Genomic DNA, 20,974 nt, shown 5'->3' with positions numbered 1-20,974 from the left:
AGAAAAGCATCCCCATAGCATGATGCTGCCACCATCATGATTGACATTGGGGATGATGTTTTCAGGGTGGTGTGCAATGCTTGTTTTTTTTCCAAAAAGTTCCACTTTGGTCTCATCTGACCAGTGCACATTCTTCCACATGTTAGCTGTGTCACCTACATGTTTTTTTGCAAGCTTCAAATTGGACTTTTTATAGCTTGCTTTCAAAAATGATTTTATTCTTGCCACTCTTCCATAAAGGCCAGATTTGTGGAGTATATAACTACTAGTTGTCCTGTAGACAGATTCTTCCACCTGAGCCGTGGATCTCTGCAGCTTCTCCAGAGTGACCATGAGCCTCTTTTACCCTTCTCTAATAAGTGCTCTCCTTGCTTGGGATGTGAGGTCAGTTGGACGGCCAGGTCTTGGTAGGTTTGCAGTTGTACCATACTTCTTCTATTTTTGGATGGTGGATTGTACAATGCTCCGTGAGATGTTCAGAGCTTAGGCTATTTTTTTATATAACCTAACCCTGCTTTACACTTCTCCACAACTTTATCCCTGACCTGTCTGGTGTGGGGTTTTCATGATGCTGTTTGATACCTATTGTTCTCAAACAAGCATCTTAGGCCTAACAGCTATAGTTATACTGAGAATAAATTACACACATGTGGACTCAATTTACGTGACTTTTGCAGGCAATTTCTCACTCAGGATTTTATTTAGCGGTATCAGACTACATGGGGGTTGAATTCAAATGCACTACACAGTTTTCAGATTTATAGTTTTTAAATAATTAGAAAACCATTGCTACTTTGTGCTGGTATATCGCATAAAATTCCAATAAAATACATTTAAAGAGGTCGTCCACTACTTTTACATTGATGCTCAATCCTTAAGGCCGGGGTCCAATACCCCCAGCGATCTGCTGTTACCGGTGTCGGTGGCGGCGACTGCCTGCCGGAAGTACTTACTTGTCTGGCCAGAGCTCATTACTGCACATCCGGGTGTCGGACCCCGGCCGATCAGACATTGATGCCCTATCCTAAGGATAGAGCATCAATGTAAAAGTAGTGGACAACCTCTTCAAGATTGTGGGTGTAACGTGAAAAAATGTGGAAAAGTTCACAAAGTATGAATACTTTTTCAAGGCACTGTATATTCACATCCATACATATACAATATATCATATAACTAACATTATATTGTATTGGTAATTTCTGGCCTTCAATCATTCCCATCTTCAGAAGACGCTCCATTTCAGGGGGAAAAGATTTCTTAAAAGAAGATCGGGTCCATACAAATATGACAGTGGTTTAGGCATGTGCACAATTTTATAATGTGTCTAGCTATCCACAATTAATAGCGTCAATCGGTTGTGCAATGTGGTTTACTAGCACCCAGGGCAAGACAAGTATTGCATCCCTCAATCCAATAATAAAGCTGTCTGAGTCTAGGGCAACCAGCGCTGTGCCCTTACGCCACTGGTGACAGTCCAATAGTTCAAAGTAAGGCCTTATTTTATGATTAATTAAAAAATGTGAGTAAATATACAAAGCCAAAAGCAGGAATTAATGTACATTTTACCCTGCTAAAATATCTAAAAAATTCTATACATACTGTATATGGGTGAACAAAATGAAAATTGAAAATGTTAGATTGCAAACAAGGTTACCATTTATTTTACAAATAGAAATATATATTACAGAAAATGTCACAAGAAATGATCATCTGAAATTTACACAGTCATTCAAAACCTCATATGTACAGCAATGTAGATGTTATGTAATTTACATATAGCATGGTGACTGTTCCAAACGAGACTTGTCAAGAACTCTCCTTCGTTCAACATTCTCGGGATAGCTGAGGTCCCAGCTGTTGGATTTCCACCAGTCTGATTTTCATTGACACACACACAATACATTTGGCATATCTTGGGTTGTCCATCTACCAAAAATTGAGATATACACCTGCAATATCTATAACAAATTTTAGTAAATCTATTGGACAGATGATAGCTGTGCCCCCTTCCCCTGACCACTTTTTTCACCACGTTTTAAAAGTTGTAAGATAAGTAAAAAGCTTCACATGTTAATGGAAACATTATGGGTTCATTTAATTAAGACTAGCCTTGTACACAAAAGTCTCAATGAGGGGGCATAGTGGAGTAAGAGGAGCCTGATTCATTAAGAGGCACAATGCCACTTAATGAATCAGGAGCATCTTACAAGTGGCGTACATCTCCGTGTGCCTTGTACAATATACATTTTCAGCTACAAAATCATTCACCGAGAAAAGCCATCCTAACATTACTAGCTGTTCCTCTGGAACCCAAGAACGAGGAGGTTCACATCCTTGGCAAATTTTTGGGTTCACGTGCCCCAATCTTGGAATTGCTAGGGGTCCCAGTGGCCAGGATCAGTACAGTGTAGGAGATAGCTACTTATTCGGGGAATAACCCCTTACTGCAATGGTAATTATCAGCCTATTAGTACCAATTTTTTTAGGTGTAACTGTCATTAATGGAGGCCTTTTTATTTATGTTGTATTATTAAGCATTGTATATGAAGCAATAGAGGTGTTTTTACAAATCCCAGGTATCCCTAAACTGACCTTGAACATACTCAATATATACAGTGGATTAGCCACAGATTACAGTGATGATTACATTAAGAATACCATCTCACCTGAAAAGGTTGTTGACTAAGCTCTATTACTTATGGCTGCCACTTTGGTCCCAGGAGGAGGAAGCTCCACTTACATTCCACCTGTGATTTTTGTGGTGGCACAAGACCAAAGCAATGAGTGAAGGGGGCTGTCTGGCGGCTCATTTAAATAGTTGGGCCAGCCCCCCTATCTGTCATAGCAATGAAAGGGTAGACAAAGGGGCCTAGGTATTGAATTTAGAAGACATTTTATGTGTAGGGCACAGAACTGCAAGTGGAGATCCCGGGACCAGTTCTATCAGGGGGCTGGCCACACTTTTAACCTCCAGCAACCTTCATGTATATCTGTTAGCTGGTGCTACAAGACCATGCCGCCTAAATTTACAGAACAACCTGAGAGATTTATATATCTCTCTGTATCTGAAACCATATAGGAATGGAGATACACCTTTTGGCAGGACTATGAGGACATTACAGATTGTCATTGTGATCAGCATCCCTATATCTAGACTGATCACCTTATTAATGTACAGTAAGGATTCTGCCAACAGAAGAAGCAGAGGACAGAAGTAAAATCCCAGTATGATATGATGCATCAGGAACGTGACACTGGCCCTGGACGAAACACCTTTCCACATACCACTTTCTCTGGTTTTGTAACACAGGAATATGTAGCAGCACAAAATCATTGAAAAGCATAAAAGGAAACCAATAATGAAAAGAATATGGCACAACCTGATGGCCTGGTCACCATGTAATGTTATTAGGAGTATGACTGGAAGAGAACACAGATCGTATTGGCATGGAACAGGTTTCTGAGTAAAATACAAGACTAAAAACAAGACACCAGCAAAGAGGCACGAAGAAAACCAGAGCAAGACAATCAACTTTCTAGTTCTTGATGGAGGTAGAAGGATCATGTAATGTAGAGGCCACAGAATGGCCAGGTATGTGTCCACCACCATTCCTCCTGCAGTGAGTACTCCACCACCATAGGTTACAGCCAATGAAAACAGAAGCAGGGCACACATGTATTTCGGGATATATATGTTGCTCATGTTACATATGCTGCTTATGGTGTACAGGAGCAGATATATTAAATCCGACAACAGAGCATTTCCAAGGAGCAGGAACCGAGTTTCTTGACGCAGACTGAAGTTGGAAAAGATGGAAAATAATATTGGAGGTGTCATAAAAATGGCAGCTACAAAGCAGACAGCGGTAGGAAGCAGAAACATCCTCATCTCCGGGTGAAAAGGAAGTGATAGCCAATCTGGATTCAAGTAGAGAGATATGCTGGCCACATTTTGGGTGAAATTTCCCACATCTCTTTGTGACATCAGAGACACGGCACAGCCTGAAGAGTTCATGTCAGTTCTTTAGATCCAAGCTTCCTCCAGATAAGCAATGTCATGCAGAATAAAGCTCATGTCCAAAACCCCAGAATTTTGGCACAAAACTCCAGCTACCGTCTATGATGGTTGAATCCATATCCACAAAACTAGAAATCCCACAGCAGTGATTCTACCTGTTTCTTCACGCCTCTGTCACTCCCACTGCCATAATGAATCAACAGATGGGATGTCTGCTTGACCAAGCACATCACTGAGGAGGATTGATTATATCTACTGCACCTGTCATCATAATATCTGATGATAAGAGGAAAACATAGAATTGAAGGAGCAGGCTGGTCATGAAAGAGATACCTGTGCTTTGTTCCTACATAAACATCTTTAGCCCATGATCAGCTGAAATGAAGCGTGATGCATGTCCATGTTACCAAGATAATGCAGCATTTCTCAGTTTATGTTATCTTTACCTTCACTGGATGCATCAGCGTCAAATGACTATATATAGAGGGTAAATAGAGAAAAACGTATCTGTCCATCTGTCCTTCGTGCTGCTTGTAAATCTCCTGCCATGATCATTTATATTCCATAAAGTCGTGCAGTAAATGTTGAAAACCAGATATAAACTTTTTTATAACCAGAAGAGTTTTTGATTAATGTGATTTCAACACAGAACTACATAACACTTTGCAATGGCGACCGTGGACCTCTCAGTATTTCCCATGTTTTACCTTCATTTTAGGTTTTTACATCGTCTGACTCTTGTATTCTTCTGTTACTCCTGGGCAAAGTCCTTTCTCCCTCTTTGTCAGTCTGTCACTCAGTGTTTACTGTACTTGTCCATATTTTATGATATGCATAATAGTATACTTATGTACTGAAATGGTTTGTACTAGAAATGAGCAGATCTTTTCAAATTCCAATTCTCTGGTTTCAACAAATTTCCCCAAAAAATTTGATTTGCTGTGTCTTACGCTCTACAGGAGAGAAAGAGAAAGGATCCCGCTGATCATAAGAGCTAAAACTCTACAGAAGAGAGAGAGTTACAAACTTACACAATGACATTTTTTTGAATTTACCGCACAAACTGTGTTCCACTGGGAACCGCTGATCTGTGATGGTCCCCCGATACTGACCACCACTGTACAGGATTTGATAATTCACCAGATGTCATAGCTGCATGGTATAATGGGGAGGCTTGCGTGCTCATGCAAAAATACATTTGCCTGCTCTCTGATGCTTCAGCAGTGTGGGAAATGGTGCCAAGCAAGTTTTCTTTTTTTGCGAACTGCAAAAGGAAAATTCCACTCAAACTCGAACCACCACTGACTGATTTGCTCATCTACAGTTTGTATCTTTTCATATGTTCAGAGCCCTGGAACCCCATGAACTTTTCCACATTTTTTTCATGTCACACCTACAAACTTAAATATATTTTGTTGGGATTTTATGTGATATACCAACACAAAGTAGCAAGTATTTGTGAAAATTATACATGGTTTTCTAGTTATTTTAAAAATATAAATCTGAAAATTGTGTCGTGCATTTTTATTCAGCCCCTCATAGTCTGATACCCCTAAATAAAATTCTGAGTGACCAAATGCCTCCAGAAGTCATATAATTAGTAAATTGAGTCCATCTGTGTGTAATTTCTTCTCAGTATAATTACGGCTGTTCTGTGAAGGCCTCAGACGTTTGTTTGCGAACATTAGGTATCAAACAGCATCATGAAAACAAAGGAACACACCAGACAGGTCAGGGATAAAGTTGTGAAGAAGAGTAATGCAAGGTTAGGTTATAAAAAAAAATAGCTCAAGTTCTGAACATCTCACGGGGAACTGTTCAATCCATCATCCAAAAAATGGAAGGAGTATGGCAAAACTGCAAACCTACCAAGACATGGCAGTTCACCTAAACTGATATGTCAAGCAAGGAGAGCACTCATTAGAGAAGCAGCCAAGAGGCCCATGGTGACTCTGGAAGAGCTGCAGACATCCACAGCTCAGGTTGGAGAATGTATCGACAGGACAATTATTATTAGTATACTCCACAAATCTGGCCTTTATGGAAGAGTGGCAAGAAGAAAGCCACTTTTGAAAGCAAGCCATAAGAAGTCCCATTTGTAGTTTACAAAACGCCATAAGGAAGGAGGTGCTCTGGTCAGGTCAGACCAAAGTAGAACTTTTTGTGCTAAATACAAAACGCTATGTGTGGCGAAAACTAACAATGCAAATCACCCTGAAAACACCATTCCCACCGTCAAACATGATGATGGCAGCAGTATGCATTGGGGAAGATTTTCTTCATCGGGGAAGGGAAGCTGGGCAGAGTTGATGTGAAGCTATATGGAGATAAATACACGGCAATACTGGGGGAAATCCTGTTAGAGGCTGCAACAGACTTGAGACTGAGGCTTAGGTTCACTTTTCAGCTGGACAACGACCCTAAACATACTGCCAAAGCTACGCTACTGGTTTAGAACAAAGCATATTCATGTGTGGGAATGGCCCAGTTAAAGTCTAAAGTCCAGACCTAAATCCTATTTAGAATCTGTAGCAAGACTTGAAAATTGCTGTTCAAAGAATCTGATCTGATTGAGCTAGATCTACTTTGCAAAGAAGAATGTGCAAAAATATCTGTCTCTAGATGTTCAGCTGGTAGAGATATACCCCAAAAGACTTGAAACAGTAATTGCAGCAAAAGGTGGTCCTACAAAGTATTGACTCAGGGGGGCTGAATACAAATGTCACAATTTTCACATATATATTTTTAAAATAATTAGAAAACCATGTATCATTTCCATTACACTTGAAAAATACTTGCTACTTAGTGTTGGCATATCACATAAAATCCCAATAAAATACATTTAAATTTGTGGGTGTAACGTGAAAAAATGTGGAAAATTTCACAGGGTATGAATACTTTTTCAAGCCACTGTTTACATTTTGATCCAACTTGTTCATATTCCAAAACTTGAACATATGTTTGAGGTAGCAAGAATATTACCAAGCAATGATCTATTAAATCCCATAATCTGAGTCATAATAAGATATGGTTAATCATCACCTGTGGATGTGTCACGCTTATGCAACATTGATAAAGCATCCAACAAAGTGCAAAGATAATATAAAACATCACCAACTTTATAGAAAATGCATCAGAAAAAAATATTTAAAAACAATTAAAATGAATCCGCACAAGGAAAAAGAGTTGGGACAACCAGAAATCCTCTATATGTATAAAACTAGGCACATATAGAAATAATAACACAATCAAAATAATTCAAGAAAAAGCTCAAAACAAAAATGATAGGTCTATGTATTAAACATAGCATCAACCAAAATAGAGGATCAAACTGAGGTGGGAACTTTGATCCTCCATTTTGAGTGGTGCTATATCTGTGAATTTGACTCTACTATGATCTTTCAATGATCATTATTATCTTGACTATTTGCATATCTATGATTACTATCTGTATTCATGATGCATTGTTTCGATCTAAGTCCTTTTTTAATTTTTTTGATTTACAGCGGCTGTAATGTGGTATGCATATCTTTACATATACATACAGTATATAAGATCTCTGGCTGTCCCACTGTAACACAGGTTCTGGAATGCAATGCACAGGTCCACAAGGAGGGAACAGTTAGGGGTACATAAAACCACTTTATATATATATTTACAGGGTGGGCCATTTATATGGATGCACCTAAATTAAATGGGAATGGTTGGTGGTATCAACTTTCTGTTTGTGGCACATTAGTTTATGGGTGGGGGAAAACTTTTCCAGATGAGTGGTGACCATGGCGGCCATTTTGAAGTCGGCCATTTTGAATCCAACTTTATTTTTTTCAGTGGGAAGAAGGTCATGTGACACATCAAACTTATTGAGAATTTCATAATAAAAACAATGGTGTGCTTGGTTTTAACATAACTTTATTCTTTCATGAGTTTTTTACAAGTTTATGACCACTTATAAAATGTGTTCAAAGTGCTGCCCATTGTGTTGGATTGTCAATGCAACCCTTTTCTCCCACTCTTGACACACTGATAGCAACACCGCAGAAGAAATGCTAGCACAGGCTTTCAGTATCCATTGTTTCAGATGCTGGACATCTCGTATCTTCACAGTATAGACAATTGCCTTCAGATGATCCCAAAGATAAAAGTCTAAGGGGGTCAGATCGGGAGACCTTGGTGGCCATTCAACTGGCCCGCGACGCCCAATCCACTTTACAGGAAATTGTTCATGTAGGAATGCTCGGACCTGACACCCATAATGTGGTGGTGCATCATCTTGTTGGAAAAACTCAGGGAACGTGCCATCTTCAGTACATAAAGAGGGCAACACATCATCATGTAGCAATTTCAGATATCCAGTGGCATTGAGGTTTCCATTGATGAAGAATGGCCCCACTATCTTTGTACCCCCTATACCACACCATACAATCAAGATACGAGATGTGCAGCATCTGAAACAACGGATACTGGAAGCCTGTGCTAGCATTTCTTCTGCGGTGTTGCTATCAGTGTGTCAAGAGTGGGAGAAGAGGGTTGCATGGACAATCCAACACAATGGGCAGCACTTTGAACACATTTTATAAGTGGTCATAAACTTGTAAAAATTCATGAAAGAATAAAGTTACGTTAAAACCCACCCTGTATATATACACTGCTCAAAAAAATAAAGGGAACACTCAAATAACACATCCTAGATCTGAATGAATGAAATATTCTTATTGAATACTTTGTTCTGTACAAAGTTGAATGTGCTGACAACAAAATCACACAAAAATCATCAATGGAAATCAAATTTATTAACCAATGGAGGCCTGGATTTGGAGTCACCCCTAAAATTAAAGTGGAAAAACACACTACAGGCTGATCCAACTTTGATGTAATGTCCTTAAAACAAGTCAAAATGAGGCTCAGTATTGTGTGTGGCCTCCACGTGCCTGTATGACCTCCCTGCAATGCCTGGGCATGCTCCTGATGAGGTTGCGGATGGTCTCCTGTGGGATCTCCTCCCAGACCTGGACTAAAGCATCCGCCAACTCCTGGACAGTCTGTGGTGCAACGTGATGGATGGAGTGAGACATGATGTTCCAGATGTGCTTAGTCGGATTCAGGTCTGGGGAACGGCCGGGCCAGTGCATAGCTTCAATGCCTTCATCTTGCAGGAACTGCTGACACACTCCAGCCACATGAGGTCTGGCATTGTCCTGCATTAGGAGGAACCCAGGGCCAACCGCACCAGCATATGGTCTCACAAGGGGTCTGAGGATCTCATCTTGGTACCTAATGGCAGTCAGGCTACCTCTGGCGAGCACATGGAGGGCTGTGCGGCCCTCCAAAGAAATGCCACCCCACACCATTACTGAACCACTGCCAAACCGGTCATGCTGAAGGATGATGCAGGCAGCAGATCGCTCTCCACGGCGTCTCCAGACTCAGTCACGTCTGTCACATGTGCTCAGTGTGAACCTGCTTTCATCTGTGAAGAGCACAGGGCGCCAGTGGCAACTTTGCCAATCCTGGTGTTCTGTGGCAAATGCCAAGCGTCCTGCACGGTGTTGGCTGTGAGCACAACCCCCATCTGTGGACGTCGGGCCCTCATACCACCCTCATGGAGTCGGTTTCTAACTGTTTGTGCAGACACATGCACATTTGTGGCCTGCTGGAGGTAATTTTGCAGGGCTCTGGCAGTGCTCCTCCTGTTCCTCCTTGCACAAAGGCGGAGGTAGCGGTCCTGCTGCTTGGTTGTTGCCCTCCTACGGCCCCCTCCACGTCTCCTGGTGTACTGGCCTGTCTCCTGGTAGCACCTCCAGCCTCTGGACACTACGCTGACAGACACAGCAAACCTTCTTGCCACAGCTCGCATTGATGTGCCATCCTGGATGAGCTGCACTACCTGAGCAACTTCTGTGGGTTGTAGAGTCCGTCTCATACTACCACGAGTGTGAAAGCACAACCAACATTCAAAAGTGACCAAAACATCAGCCAGAAAGCATTGGTACTGAGATGTGGTCTGTGGTCCCCACCTGCAGAACCACTCCTTTATTGAGTGTGTCTTGATAATTGCCAATAATTTTCATCTATTGTCTATTCCATTTGCACAACAGCATGTGAAATTGATTGTCAATTTGTGTTGGTTCCAAAGTGGACAGTTTGATTTCACAGAAGTTTGATTTACTTGGAGTTATATTCTGTTGTTTAAGTGTTCCCTTTATTTTTTGAGCAGTGTATATATATAAATATATACGAGGGTCAGTCAATAAGTAATGCCTCCTATTTTTTTCTCCTTTTAATTGGCAAGAAATTCAAATGCAATTACATAGGTTGAAAACCACAACATTAACGATTAATTTGTCACTTTTCAATATAATCTCCATCCATTCCCATAGTCTTGGTCCACCGTTTAACAAGGGCATGTATTCCAGCATGGTAAAAAGCATTCTTGGGACCCACCGTGCACAAACTTTTCTGTATCCCAGTTGTCCAATAATTTTCATCACACTGCCTTTACTGAGGCAGATAATGCCACACAATTCATCTGCAGTCACACGGCGGTCACCACGAATGATGTCATCAACTCGCTGAATGTTGCTTGGAGTCACTGCGGTTACTGGCCTGCCACTCCGCATTTTGTCAGCCAACGGTGATCGCCCTTCAGCTGTGTTACAGCGACGAACCCATCGTCTAACAGTACTGACATCCACTGTTACATCACCGTACACATTTTTCAGTCTCTCATGAATTCGAATGGGCGTTTCACCTTCTGCATGCAAGAATTCAATCACAGAACGTTGTCTAATACGAACATCGATGGCAGCCATTTTGCAAACGGATACAGTCCTGCCACCTGTTGGTGCAGGAAGTTGCAATTGCTGTGGATTGGAGAAGAAGGTTTGAGGAATTGTGCCAAATTTGAATATTTAACATAACTACCTTATTTAAGGAGAAAAAAAATAGGAGGCATTACTTATTGACTGACCCTCGTATATATACAACTATTATGCAAGGGGGTTAGTAACAAGGGTAATAAAGAGCAACTTGGAATAAGAATAGGAAATATCTTTCAGTGAATAACAATAAACTTCTTTGCAAAAGTGTGATACACCCAGTCGTGGGAGTCACCAGGTGAGTTCGCTTTATATGGCCCTAGCGAGGGTTACTGGTTATTCCCACTAGGCCGCAAGTCTCTCCCGGATAAAGTCTATCAGATCCCGTTTCGCCTCCCACGCACCAACCGACCCCCTCCCAACCCAAAATCCTAATCCCAACTGTCCCCGGTACCGTAGGTGAGAGTTGGAAGTGATGGCCCTGTTCACTTGCGTGATTCCTCCGCGGTTGCTGACGCATCTCTCCTGTCGCAGTTCTATCTCAGCTCTTCTCTGCTTGACCATTGACGGTAGTCTCTCATGCTTGCGATAAGGGGCAGGCGGCGTCGGGTCCCGGGAACTTACTCAGCGTGGGGCACTGGTCCTGACTCTGATCAATATGCGCAGGGCTCAGGGCACTTCTGTGAGGAGTCCAGAGCCTCTTAGGCGGTATCCGACTCTGGTGCAGCGCAGGCCTTTGGCTGAGGCCTGTCGTGCTGGGCTCTGCGGTCCCTCTGGAACATGTCTGCTCCACTCAGCAGCCTGGTGCCAAATCTGCCTGTGTCTTGGCAAGCTGGACTTTTATATTCATGAAATCATTCCTGGAGGTCTCCTGATCAGGTCCGGCATCTGAATTTGCTCCCCCTTCAACTCTTCTAGTGTAACTTGGTTCCGCTTTATTTCGCCTGTCCAGCAGATGGCAATCTTTCCTCATCTCTGGCACATCCTGCAAGAATCCTCCTGATAGTTCATTGCTCTCTAATACATTCTTCTCCCCTTTTTGCTCGCCAGTCCTCGGGTGAGTGGACTTCTTGCGGGATTGACGTCTCTTTCCAGGCAGCCCAAGTTCAGACAAGAGTTGAGCATACTCTTCTGTTTTCTGTTGAATCTGAGACCAGATAAACTCTTTCCCCAACATATGGGGTATCGGCGTGCTCAGGAGAAATTGCACAACAAATATTGGGGTCCATTTTTATCCTTTTCTCCTTGTGAAAATAAAAAAATTTGGGTCTAAATTAACATTTTTGTGAAAAAAGTTAAATGTTCATTTTTTCCTTCCACATTGCTTCAATTCCTGTGAAGCACCTGAACGATTAATAAACTTTTTAAATGTGGTTTTGAGCACCTTGAGGGGTGCAGTTTTTAGAATGGTGTCACTTTTGGGTATTTTCTGTCATGTAGGCCCCTCACTTCAAATGTGATGTGGTCCCTAAAAAAGTGGTTTTGTAAATTTGTTGGAAAAATGAGAAATTGCTGATCAACTTTTAACCCTTATAACTTCCTAACAAAAAAAAATTATGTTCCTAAAATTGTACTGATGTAAAGTAGACATGTGGGAAATTTTAATTATTAACTATTTTGTGTGACTTAACTCTGATTTAAGGACATAAAAATTAAAAGTTTGAAAACTGCAAAATTTTCTAAATTTTCGACAAATTTCTATTTTTTTCACAAATAAACACAAGTCATAATAAAGAAGTGTAACTGTGACGCCCAGCTGCGCTTGGTATCACAGATCCTGGAAGAGTGCATTGATGGATTCCTCCACAAGAGGCCCCAATAACCATTCACACATCTCCACCTTCCACCTCAGACCAGCAGAGGGAGCCCGTTAGGGATATAAAATAGGGAAGGTGAAGCCAGGCAGTTCAGTCTGGAGTCGACAGAGAGTGATTCAGCAGTTCCTCTGAGGAGCTCCTGCAGTAGTTAAACCTGAGAGAGGTCAGCCTGCAGTGGAGCACGGTCCAGACTCAGTTGTAGCTCAGAGTGGTGAGCTTTAGGTGTGCCGGCGCCATAAGATCGGTGAAGCTCGGCAAGCTGTCGTTAGTGTGTATAGCCTAGTGAGGGCCCAAGTAGGCCGAAGGCGAGTGGAGAGTTAGTGCATAGGGGGCAGAGGAGCTTAACTAGCTCACCCCGAAGAATTTACCGGACACCGGATCCGAAGCTTACCGGGATCTCTATGACCCAGTATGGTACAACCGGAATCCCTGGAGAACTACAAGTCCCAGGATCACTAAAGAACTGATACGTAACAGAGCCAGGAGACACATAGGCCCCGTAAGCTGGGAGCGTGCACTCCAAGAGAAGGCCCAACCACAAAGTCAGCCAGCGCAGGACAGAGACAAAGTTAAGCCTAGCTCCAGGCAGGTCAGAAACTTACTACGCAGAGGCAAGAAACAGGAGGCCCTACACCTGCTCATTGGGGAGGATCCTGACATGCACCCTTCACCCTACAGTGCTCCGGGATGTGCCTGAATTTCCATCAGTAAAAGGTACTGAAGTGACTATTGTGTCTGCCCCTGTTCTTGCTCTGACCCGGCTGGGTCTCGCCTGTCCTGCACCCCCCCCTTCATACACTGCCCTGAGGCCTAGCTCCACCTGTGGGGAGCTATACCATCAAGCTGCCTTATCATCGGCCTCAGTGGACTGCGCAGCGCTGGTGATTCTCACCAGAAGCCACAGGTGGGGTCACGAACTTTTCTTAAAAATTAATAAATATCCACCCTTTAAAGAGAGACCCCAGGGTACGGGCCCGGGAGCCGACCACCGCAACATCCCCAAGTCAAAGGCCCGAGTACCGAGTCATCCCCATCCCCTGGGCTGGTCATCTCTTCCTGGCGTCACAAACAGGATTCCGTGCCCGCTGCAATGACGGAGTGTTATGCCCGTTGCCACCGGCTACTGTGCGCCTTTAATTAAAAACTGTGTACGTTAAACTGTGGTGAAGATTGCTGCCATTGTTGGGCCGCCGAGCGACAAGAAGGGCATAACCGCGGGAAACTGAGGGGTGTACCTGCAAAAGTGCGCGAAGCCCCGGACACGCCCCACGCCTCGACGTCAAACCACGAAGAGCAAGGTCCTGGAAGGAGCATCGCTGAACGCTGTGACGTAGGACGCAAGCGACGCAAGGTCCTGAAAAAGACTGTCACCTGCGGAGCTGCGGCCTACCGGAAGAAAAGAAACGAAGGTAGGCCACGATTCGCTAGGGGGGCGCCAGAATGTCCGAGGAACAGCACAGCGCCGGAGCACCGGTTCACGGCCCTGATGTTCAACCCGAGCTCGGCCCCGAGCAGGCCGAAGTGGCCGCCCCATCAGCAGGACCGGTAACCCCTGTCATACCCGTGGCCCTGAATGTCCACAAGGTGGGGGAGGAGAGCAAACCTCCGCCATCTACGGCTGATGACCCGGCTGGGCCAGCCTATCATGGACAGGTGCTTCCCCGGAAGGAGCACCATTATTGAACTGCTGAAAATGTTTTATATGTTTATAATGTTTTTGTTATGCAAAGTTTAAGAAATGTGCCTCCCATAAAGGGAAGATCGTTATTGCATTCTTCATGTTATTATTGTTGTTTTATAAAATGTACTTCAGCCTGGGAGTGCTGAGCTTTGCTAGGGGGGAATGTGACGCCCAGCTGCGCTTAGTATCACAAATCCTGGAAGAGTGCATTGATGGATTCCTCCACAAGAGGCCCCCATAACCATTCACACATCTCCACCTTCCACCTCAGACCAGCAGAGGGAGCACGTTAGGGATATAAAATAGGGAAGGTGGAGCCAGGCAGTTCAGTCTGGATTCGACAGAGAGTGATTCAGCAGTTCCTCTGAGGAGCTCCTGCAGTACTTAAGCCTGAGAGAGGTCAGCCTGCAGTGGAGCACGGTCCAGACTCAGTTGTAGCTCAGAGTGGTGAGCTTTAGGTGTGCCGGCGGCATAAGATCAGTGAAGCGCGGCAAACTGCCGTTAGTGTGTATAGCCTAGTGAGGGCCCAAGTAGGCCGAAGGCGAGTGGAGAGTTAGTACATAGGGGGCAGAGGAGCTTAACTAGCTCACCCCGAAGAAGTAGATACAAGACACCGGGTCCGAAGCTTACCGGGATCTCTATGACCCAGTAAGGCATAACCGGAATCACTGGAGAACTACAAGTCCCAGGATCGCTAAAGAGCTGATACATAACAGAGCCAGGAGACACATAGGCCCCATAAGCTGGGAGCGTGCACTCCAAGAGAAGGCCCAACCACAAAGTCAGCCAGCGCAGGACAGAGACAAAGTTAGGCCTAGCTCCAGGCAGGTCAGAATCTTACTACGCAGAGGCAAGAAACAGGAGGCCCTACACCTGCTCATTGGGGAGGATCCTGACATGCACCCTTCACCCTACAGTGCTCCGGGATGTGCGTGAATTTCCATCAGTAAAAGGTACTGAAGTGACTATTGTGTCTGTCCCTGTTCTTGCTCTGACCCGGCTGGGTCTCGCCTGTCCTGCACCCCCCTTCATACACTGCCCTGAGGCCTAGCTCCACCTGTGGGGAGCTATACCATCAAGCTGCCTTATCACCGGCCTCAGTGGACTGCGCAGCGCTGGTGATTCTCACCAGAAGCCACAGGTGGCGTCACAAACTTTTCTTAAAAATTAATAAATATCCACCCTTTAAAGAGAGACCCCAGGGTACGGGTCCGGGAGCCGACCACCGCGACATCCCCAAGGCAAAGGCCCGGGTACCCAGTCATCCCCATCCCCTGGGCTGGTCATAACCACTATCATGAAGAACAATATGTCATAAAAAAAACAATCTCCGAATCAGTGGGATCCACTGAAGCGTTCCAGAGTTATTATCTCATAAAGTGACAGTGGTCAGAATTGCAAAACTTGGCTTGGTCATTAAGGTCAAAATTGTCTCGGTCACTAAGGGGTTAAAGCCAGATATTGATAAACATTATTTTCTTTTAGTCCGTTTATATTTTCTGATTTGCAGATTTTTTTAAATTCTAGTTTCAATATATTATTACAAGGACAGCCATCTTGCATAGTCTTCTTTTAATAGCATTTAGATATATGCTTTATAGTTGCTACATAAACATTTGAAGCAATAGTCGGGAACTGACACTTTGGGGGAATATAATAAAGTACAGTGGCTTGCGAAAGTATTCACCGCCCTTTGACTTTTTACCTATTTTGTTACATTACAACCTGTGTTTGAATATTTTTGTAATTTAATTAGTGTGTGATGCGTCAGCACTAAATAACCCAAATTGGTGAAGTGAGAAAAATATAGGCATGAATTAAGTTTATGGGATGAAATAACTAAAAATTGGCATGTGCATATGTATTCAACCCTTTTGCTATGAAGCCCCTAAAAATTTCTGGTGCAAGCAATTACCTTCATAAGTCACATTCTTAGTGAAAGGAAGTCCCCCTGTGTACAATCTAAGTGTCACATGTCTGTCAGTATATACACACCTTTTCTGAAAGGCCGCAGAGGCGGCAACATCATTAAGCAAGAGACACCACTAACCAAACACCATGAAGACCAAGGAGATCTCCAAACAAGTCAGGGACAAAGTTGTTGAGAAGTACAAGTCAGGGTTGGGTTATAAAAAAATATCCCAATCTCTTATGATCCCCCGGACACCATCAAATCCATTATCATCAATTGGAAAGAACAAGGTACCGCAACAAACCTGCCAAGAGAGGGATGCCCACCAAAACTCTCAGCCGGGGCAAGGAGGGCATTAATGAGAGGCAGCACAGAGACCAAAGGTAACCCTGAAGGAGCTGCAGAGTTCCCAATCAGAGACTGGAGTAATAAGCCGTGCACTCCATAAAGGTGGCCTTTATGGAAAAGTGGGCAGAAAAAAGCCTTTACTTACACACAAAAATTGTAAGGCTCGTTTTGAGGTTTCCAAAAGACATGTGGGAGATTGAAAGGTTTCCTGAAAACTTTACTTTTCTTGGACAGAATTAAGCATGGTAACTCCCTGCTACTGCTAATACATGTTACGATATGGCTTACTGTAACCTGTATTCTTACCTGTAGCAGCTAATTAACAACATACAATTTACTGCTTTTATAACATTTATTTAAAGCAGCAAATTATTCTGCTCATGTTATTCAGCATTTGTACCTTGATCATCAGCTCACAACACAATATGATGTCCCCACACAACTCCCCACATAGTATGATGTCCCCATACAGCCCCTCAAACATTATGTCCCTCCAAACAGTATGCTCTCCCTACAAAACATGATTTCCCAACAAACCCTTTCACGTTGTATAATGTCCCCCTACACAGTACAGTATTATGTCTCCACAAAGCTCCCCACACTGTATAATGGCCCCTCACACAGTATGATGTTCCCACAAAGCCCCCCACATAGTATGATGTCCCCACAAAACCCCCATACAGTATGATGTCCCAACAGATATCTCCATGCAGTATGATGTCCCTACACAACCCCATACACAGTATGTCTCCAAACAGCCACCTTACATAGTATTATATCCCCGCACAGCCCACTTGCACAATATTATGGACCCACACAGCTCACCACATATTACGATGTCCAAAAAAACCCTTCACAGTATAATGGCCCCACATAGCCCCCACACAGTATGAGGTCCCAAAACAGCTTCCCACACAGTATGATGTTCCCACAAAGCCCCTACACTGGATGTTCCCACACAATATGATGCCCCCACACTTGCCCCTTAGGACACAGCATTCTGTCCCCACACATGCCTCTTACAGCACAGCAATTGCCCAAAATGTACTGTGAATTTAGAAAAAATGAGCTACTCACCTAAACCCGTTGTCATGAGTGTGTCAGAGGTGACAGACAGTCGCCCTGCTGTGGTTTGCAGGAGGTCTCCACGTTTGGCAATGCAGACAGGTGCCTAGATAGGAGGCTGTGTTTAGGACCCAGCGACTACCTCCCTTTAGTCTGGGTGTATATATACCTGGTGTGTCTAGGTGGGCGTCGCCGGTTATACTCATTTCTAATTGGAACTTGTCTGAAGCAGCATCACGTCCTCTTTGGAGTCTTGATGCCATGTGCCCTGTTGGAGTTCTTCTAAAGCAAAGTTATTATTTTCCTGTGTTGTCTTCCCCTTTTATCTTTAGAGTGCTAGCGGAGGTTGACCAGTGCTCATCTCGTTCCACTCCCAGCTTTAGCCTTACGCCAGGGATAGTAGGACGAGGCACGTGATCGGCGACAGCTGCGGAGGCTGTATAGGGACGTTAGGGGGAGACAGGATGATACTAGTCCAGATTAGTAGGTCACCTCTTCCCCCTTTCCCTAGTGTCTGGGCTCCCTTTCCCCTCTGTGTTGCACTCACACCTGGTGTGACTCTCTGTGTTGCACTCACACCTGGCGTGACACTCGTTCCCCGACTGCGCCAGTCTACGCTGTGCACAGCTGACGTGATGAAGTGACATCATTGCGTCTGCTGCGCTCTCAGACTCAGCGCAGACTAGATGACAGCTCCCTCTTCCATCGTTATATTCACCGGTATCTGCATCCTGAGAATGCAAATACCAGTGAAAATGAGATGACGGGCGGCCGCATTGTGTGGGACAAGGTCCCCGGGCCTGGCAAATTGTAGGCAGACTTTTTTGAGCTCAGGCTTTAGGAGAGGCTTCATTCGTGGACTACACCCATGCATGCTATTCCTCCGCAGTATACACCGTATCGTGTCATGCAAAACACTCACCTCGGTTTATTTTCATACTAACTGCAGTGAACTTGCATGTTGTTTTTCTTCCACCCTTCTTATTGAAAACGCTCCTGTTTAGGTGTTAAATTACATGGTTGGCCTGGACACTTTGGTGAGATAGTTGCAGTCCCATATTTGTTAAATTTTTGTATCCCTTTTGCTGCAGTATTCTGACTAATAAAGCTTTGCTGAACTTCTTGTAGCCTTCACTTTTCTTGTAATATCGCCCTTTCAGGCTATGTGCCCACGATGCAGAAATGCTCCGGATTTTTTCCTGAGCGTTTCTGCATCTCCCTGGCAGAAAAAACACATGCGGATTGTACATGCGTTTTTCCTGCCAGGGACAAGCGAATGTGAAGCGTTCTTCACTTGCATTTCCACATGCGGGTTATCAAGCGCTTTCCAAGCCATTTTAGCATCACTTGGAAAGTGCTTGACAACTCGGTCACACAATATAAATCCATGCAAACAGCATGGATTTATATACTGTGACCGAGAGAATGTAAAAAAAATAAAAAATAAACCTATACTTACCTTCCGATGGCCCCTGCAGTCTTGCTGCGCTCCTGTGCTGGCTGCTGGCAGATCGCGGTGCGCTGTACTGAAGGACCTGCCGTCACATGACTGTGACGTCACCGCAGGTCCTTCAGTCCTACGCAATCTGTAGGCAAGCGCAGGGAAGGAGTCCGGGGGCCGTCGGAAGGTGAATATAATCTTTATTTTAGAACGCGCCAATTACGCAAGTACAGATGCAGTCTTGCGGAATTGGGCGTTCTAATGCAAGTCAATGGCGGCGAAAATGCAGCAATACCGCAAAATAATTGGTAATGCTGCGAATTTTTCCGCAATGATAATCTGCAGCGGAAATTTCCGCAGCATGTGCACGGCACATGCGGATTATCATTGGGGAACATGGCAGACCTTCTACCAAGCGTTTTTTAAGCGTTACTGCAGCATTTTTGCCGCTGTGGAAACGCTTAAAAAACGCATCGTGAGCACACAGCCTAATAATAAACTGTCTGCTAAACACCTGTTTAATGAATAATTAGACTTACTGATGTTTGAATTATTGTTGATTAGAATTTTGTAGTCTAAGTTTTAGCTTTGCTACTAAGACTTTCATTGGGGTATACTCATTTTTGCAACATGGTGTTGAATGAAGTTGTTAGAAAAATTACTTTTTTGGGTGTGCAAAATAATAAATCTTGTTTCCGTGCAATGACCCATGTGTGTGGGAGTATTTTGTAGTATGGTATCCCATAGACAATGTTGATTCGGAATGGAAACAAAGGTTTTCTGACAAATCTGTTGTGGCGTACTCATTTCACAGCGCCATGGCTCCCATAAAACAATGAAGCAATAACGTTAATATGAATGAAGCCTTAAACAGCAGTTTAGCTAACAGAGATTTTTCTGCTTTGTTACATTATAGCTATCTGTATGATATCTATGTTATAGCAGGTCTAGTTCAGGAGAGGATTTCTGCTTCTGACTGTAAATAAGAATGTTTGACAGCAAACAGAAATATTGTAAATGTTTGATAATCAATCATATTAAATGAGAAAGTTGGAGAACATTTCAATAAGAAAGTTTAAGGCGTTGACCTGGACTTTTATATTGATGGCTATGATTAGGATAGGTCACCATTATCAGAGCTGTGTAGGTGCAAAACCCAGCACTCCCATCAATCACCTATTCCCAGTACTGGTGGCTGCCGAATGTGATCAGTTGTGGAGCGGAACAGCACAGCTCCATCAGACATATAATGGCTGCAGCGGGGTACTGCAGATCCACCCCTATTAATTTGGCTAATAGTTGACGGAGCTGTGCAGTGCAGCTCCGCAACTGATCACATCTGGCCGCCACCAGGCACCAAGGACCACTGAACGATGGGGGTGTCGAGAGTTAAAATCCAATGCAATGTCATATTGATGATCTATCCCAAGGATAAGCCATCAATATAAAATTACTGGACACCTTTAACTTGCAAATCCTTCAATATATTCAAGGTCTATATAGTGACCTATCTGGTTATCTGATACCAAGGTCAATAAAGCAGCATGTAGCCATCCTATACCGTCCCCATACCATCCTAATACCATGCCAATACCATCCCCATACTATCCCAATACCATGCCCATGCCATTCCCACTTCCAGGGGAAAAAAGTAAATCATTTTTTGGGGGGTAAATCCAAAGCTGCAGATTTTATTGCAGAGATGTCTGCAACTGAAAATCAGTTCCATCCATTCTTTCATCTGATTGTGGTTGTTCCAGACAAATAGAACAGATGCAGTACAAAATGTGCAGCAATGCACAACGTGCACAACTAGAACACGTATGGCAGAATGGTCCATTCCTCATACAAGACATAAAAGTCTGAGAATTTGA

The 20,974-nt window shown here is 43.7% G+C and overlaps 1 protein-coding gene across 1 annotated transcript; it reads right to left on the bottom strand.

The window, feature by feature from the left end:
* Positions 1 to 1,821: 1,821 nt before the first annotated feature.
* On the bottom strand, positions 1,822 to 5,403 carry LOC141258026 (probable G-protein coupled receptor 148). The gene has a single exon (XM_073673027.1). The coding sequence runs from the start codon at positions 4,013 to 4,015 to the stop codon at positions 2,981 to 2,983; it is 1,035 nt and encodes a 344-aa protein (XP_073529128.1). The 5' UTR covers positions 4,016 to 5,403; the 3' UTR covers positions 1,822 to 2,980.
* Between the last annotated feature and the right edge of the window lie 15,571 nt (positions 5,404 to 20,974).

This window comes from Phyllobates terribilis, unplaced genomic scaffold (genome assembly GCF_046119375.1).
Source record: "Phyllobates terribilis strain yellow unplaced genomic scaffold, ASM4611937v1 Scaffold_3__8_contigs__length_932513732, whole genome shotgun sequence".
NCBI lineage: Eukaryota > Metazoa > Chordata > Amphibia > Anura > Dendrobatidae > Phyllobates > Phyllobates terribilis.
Note: the sequence above shows the minus strand (reverse complement) of the source record. Positions and strands in the feature narration are given on the sequence as shown.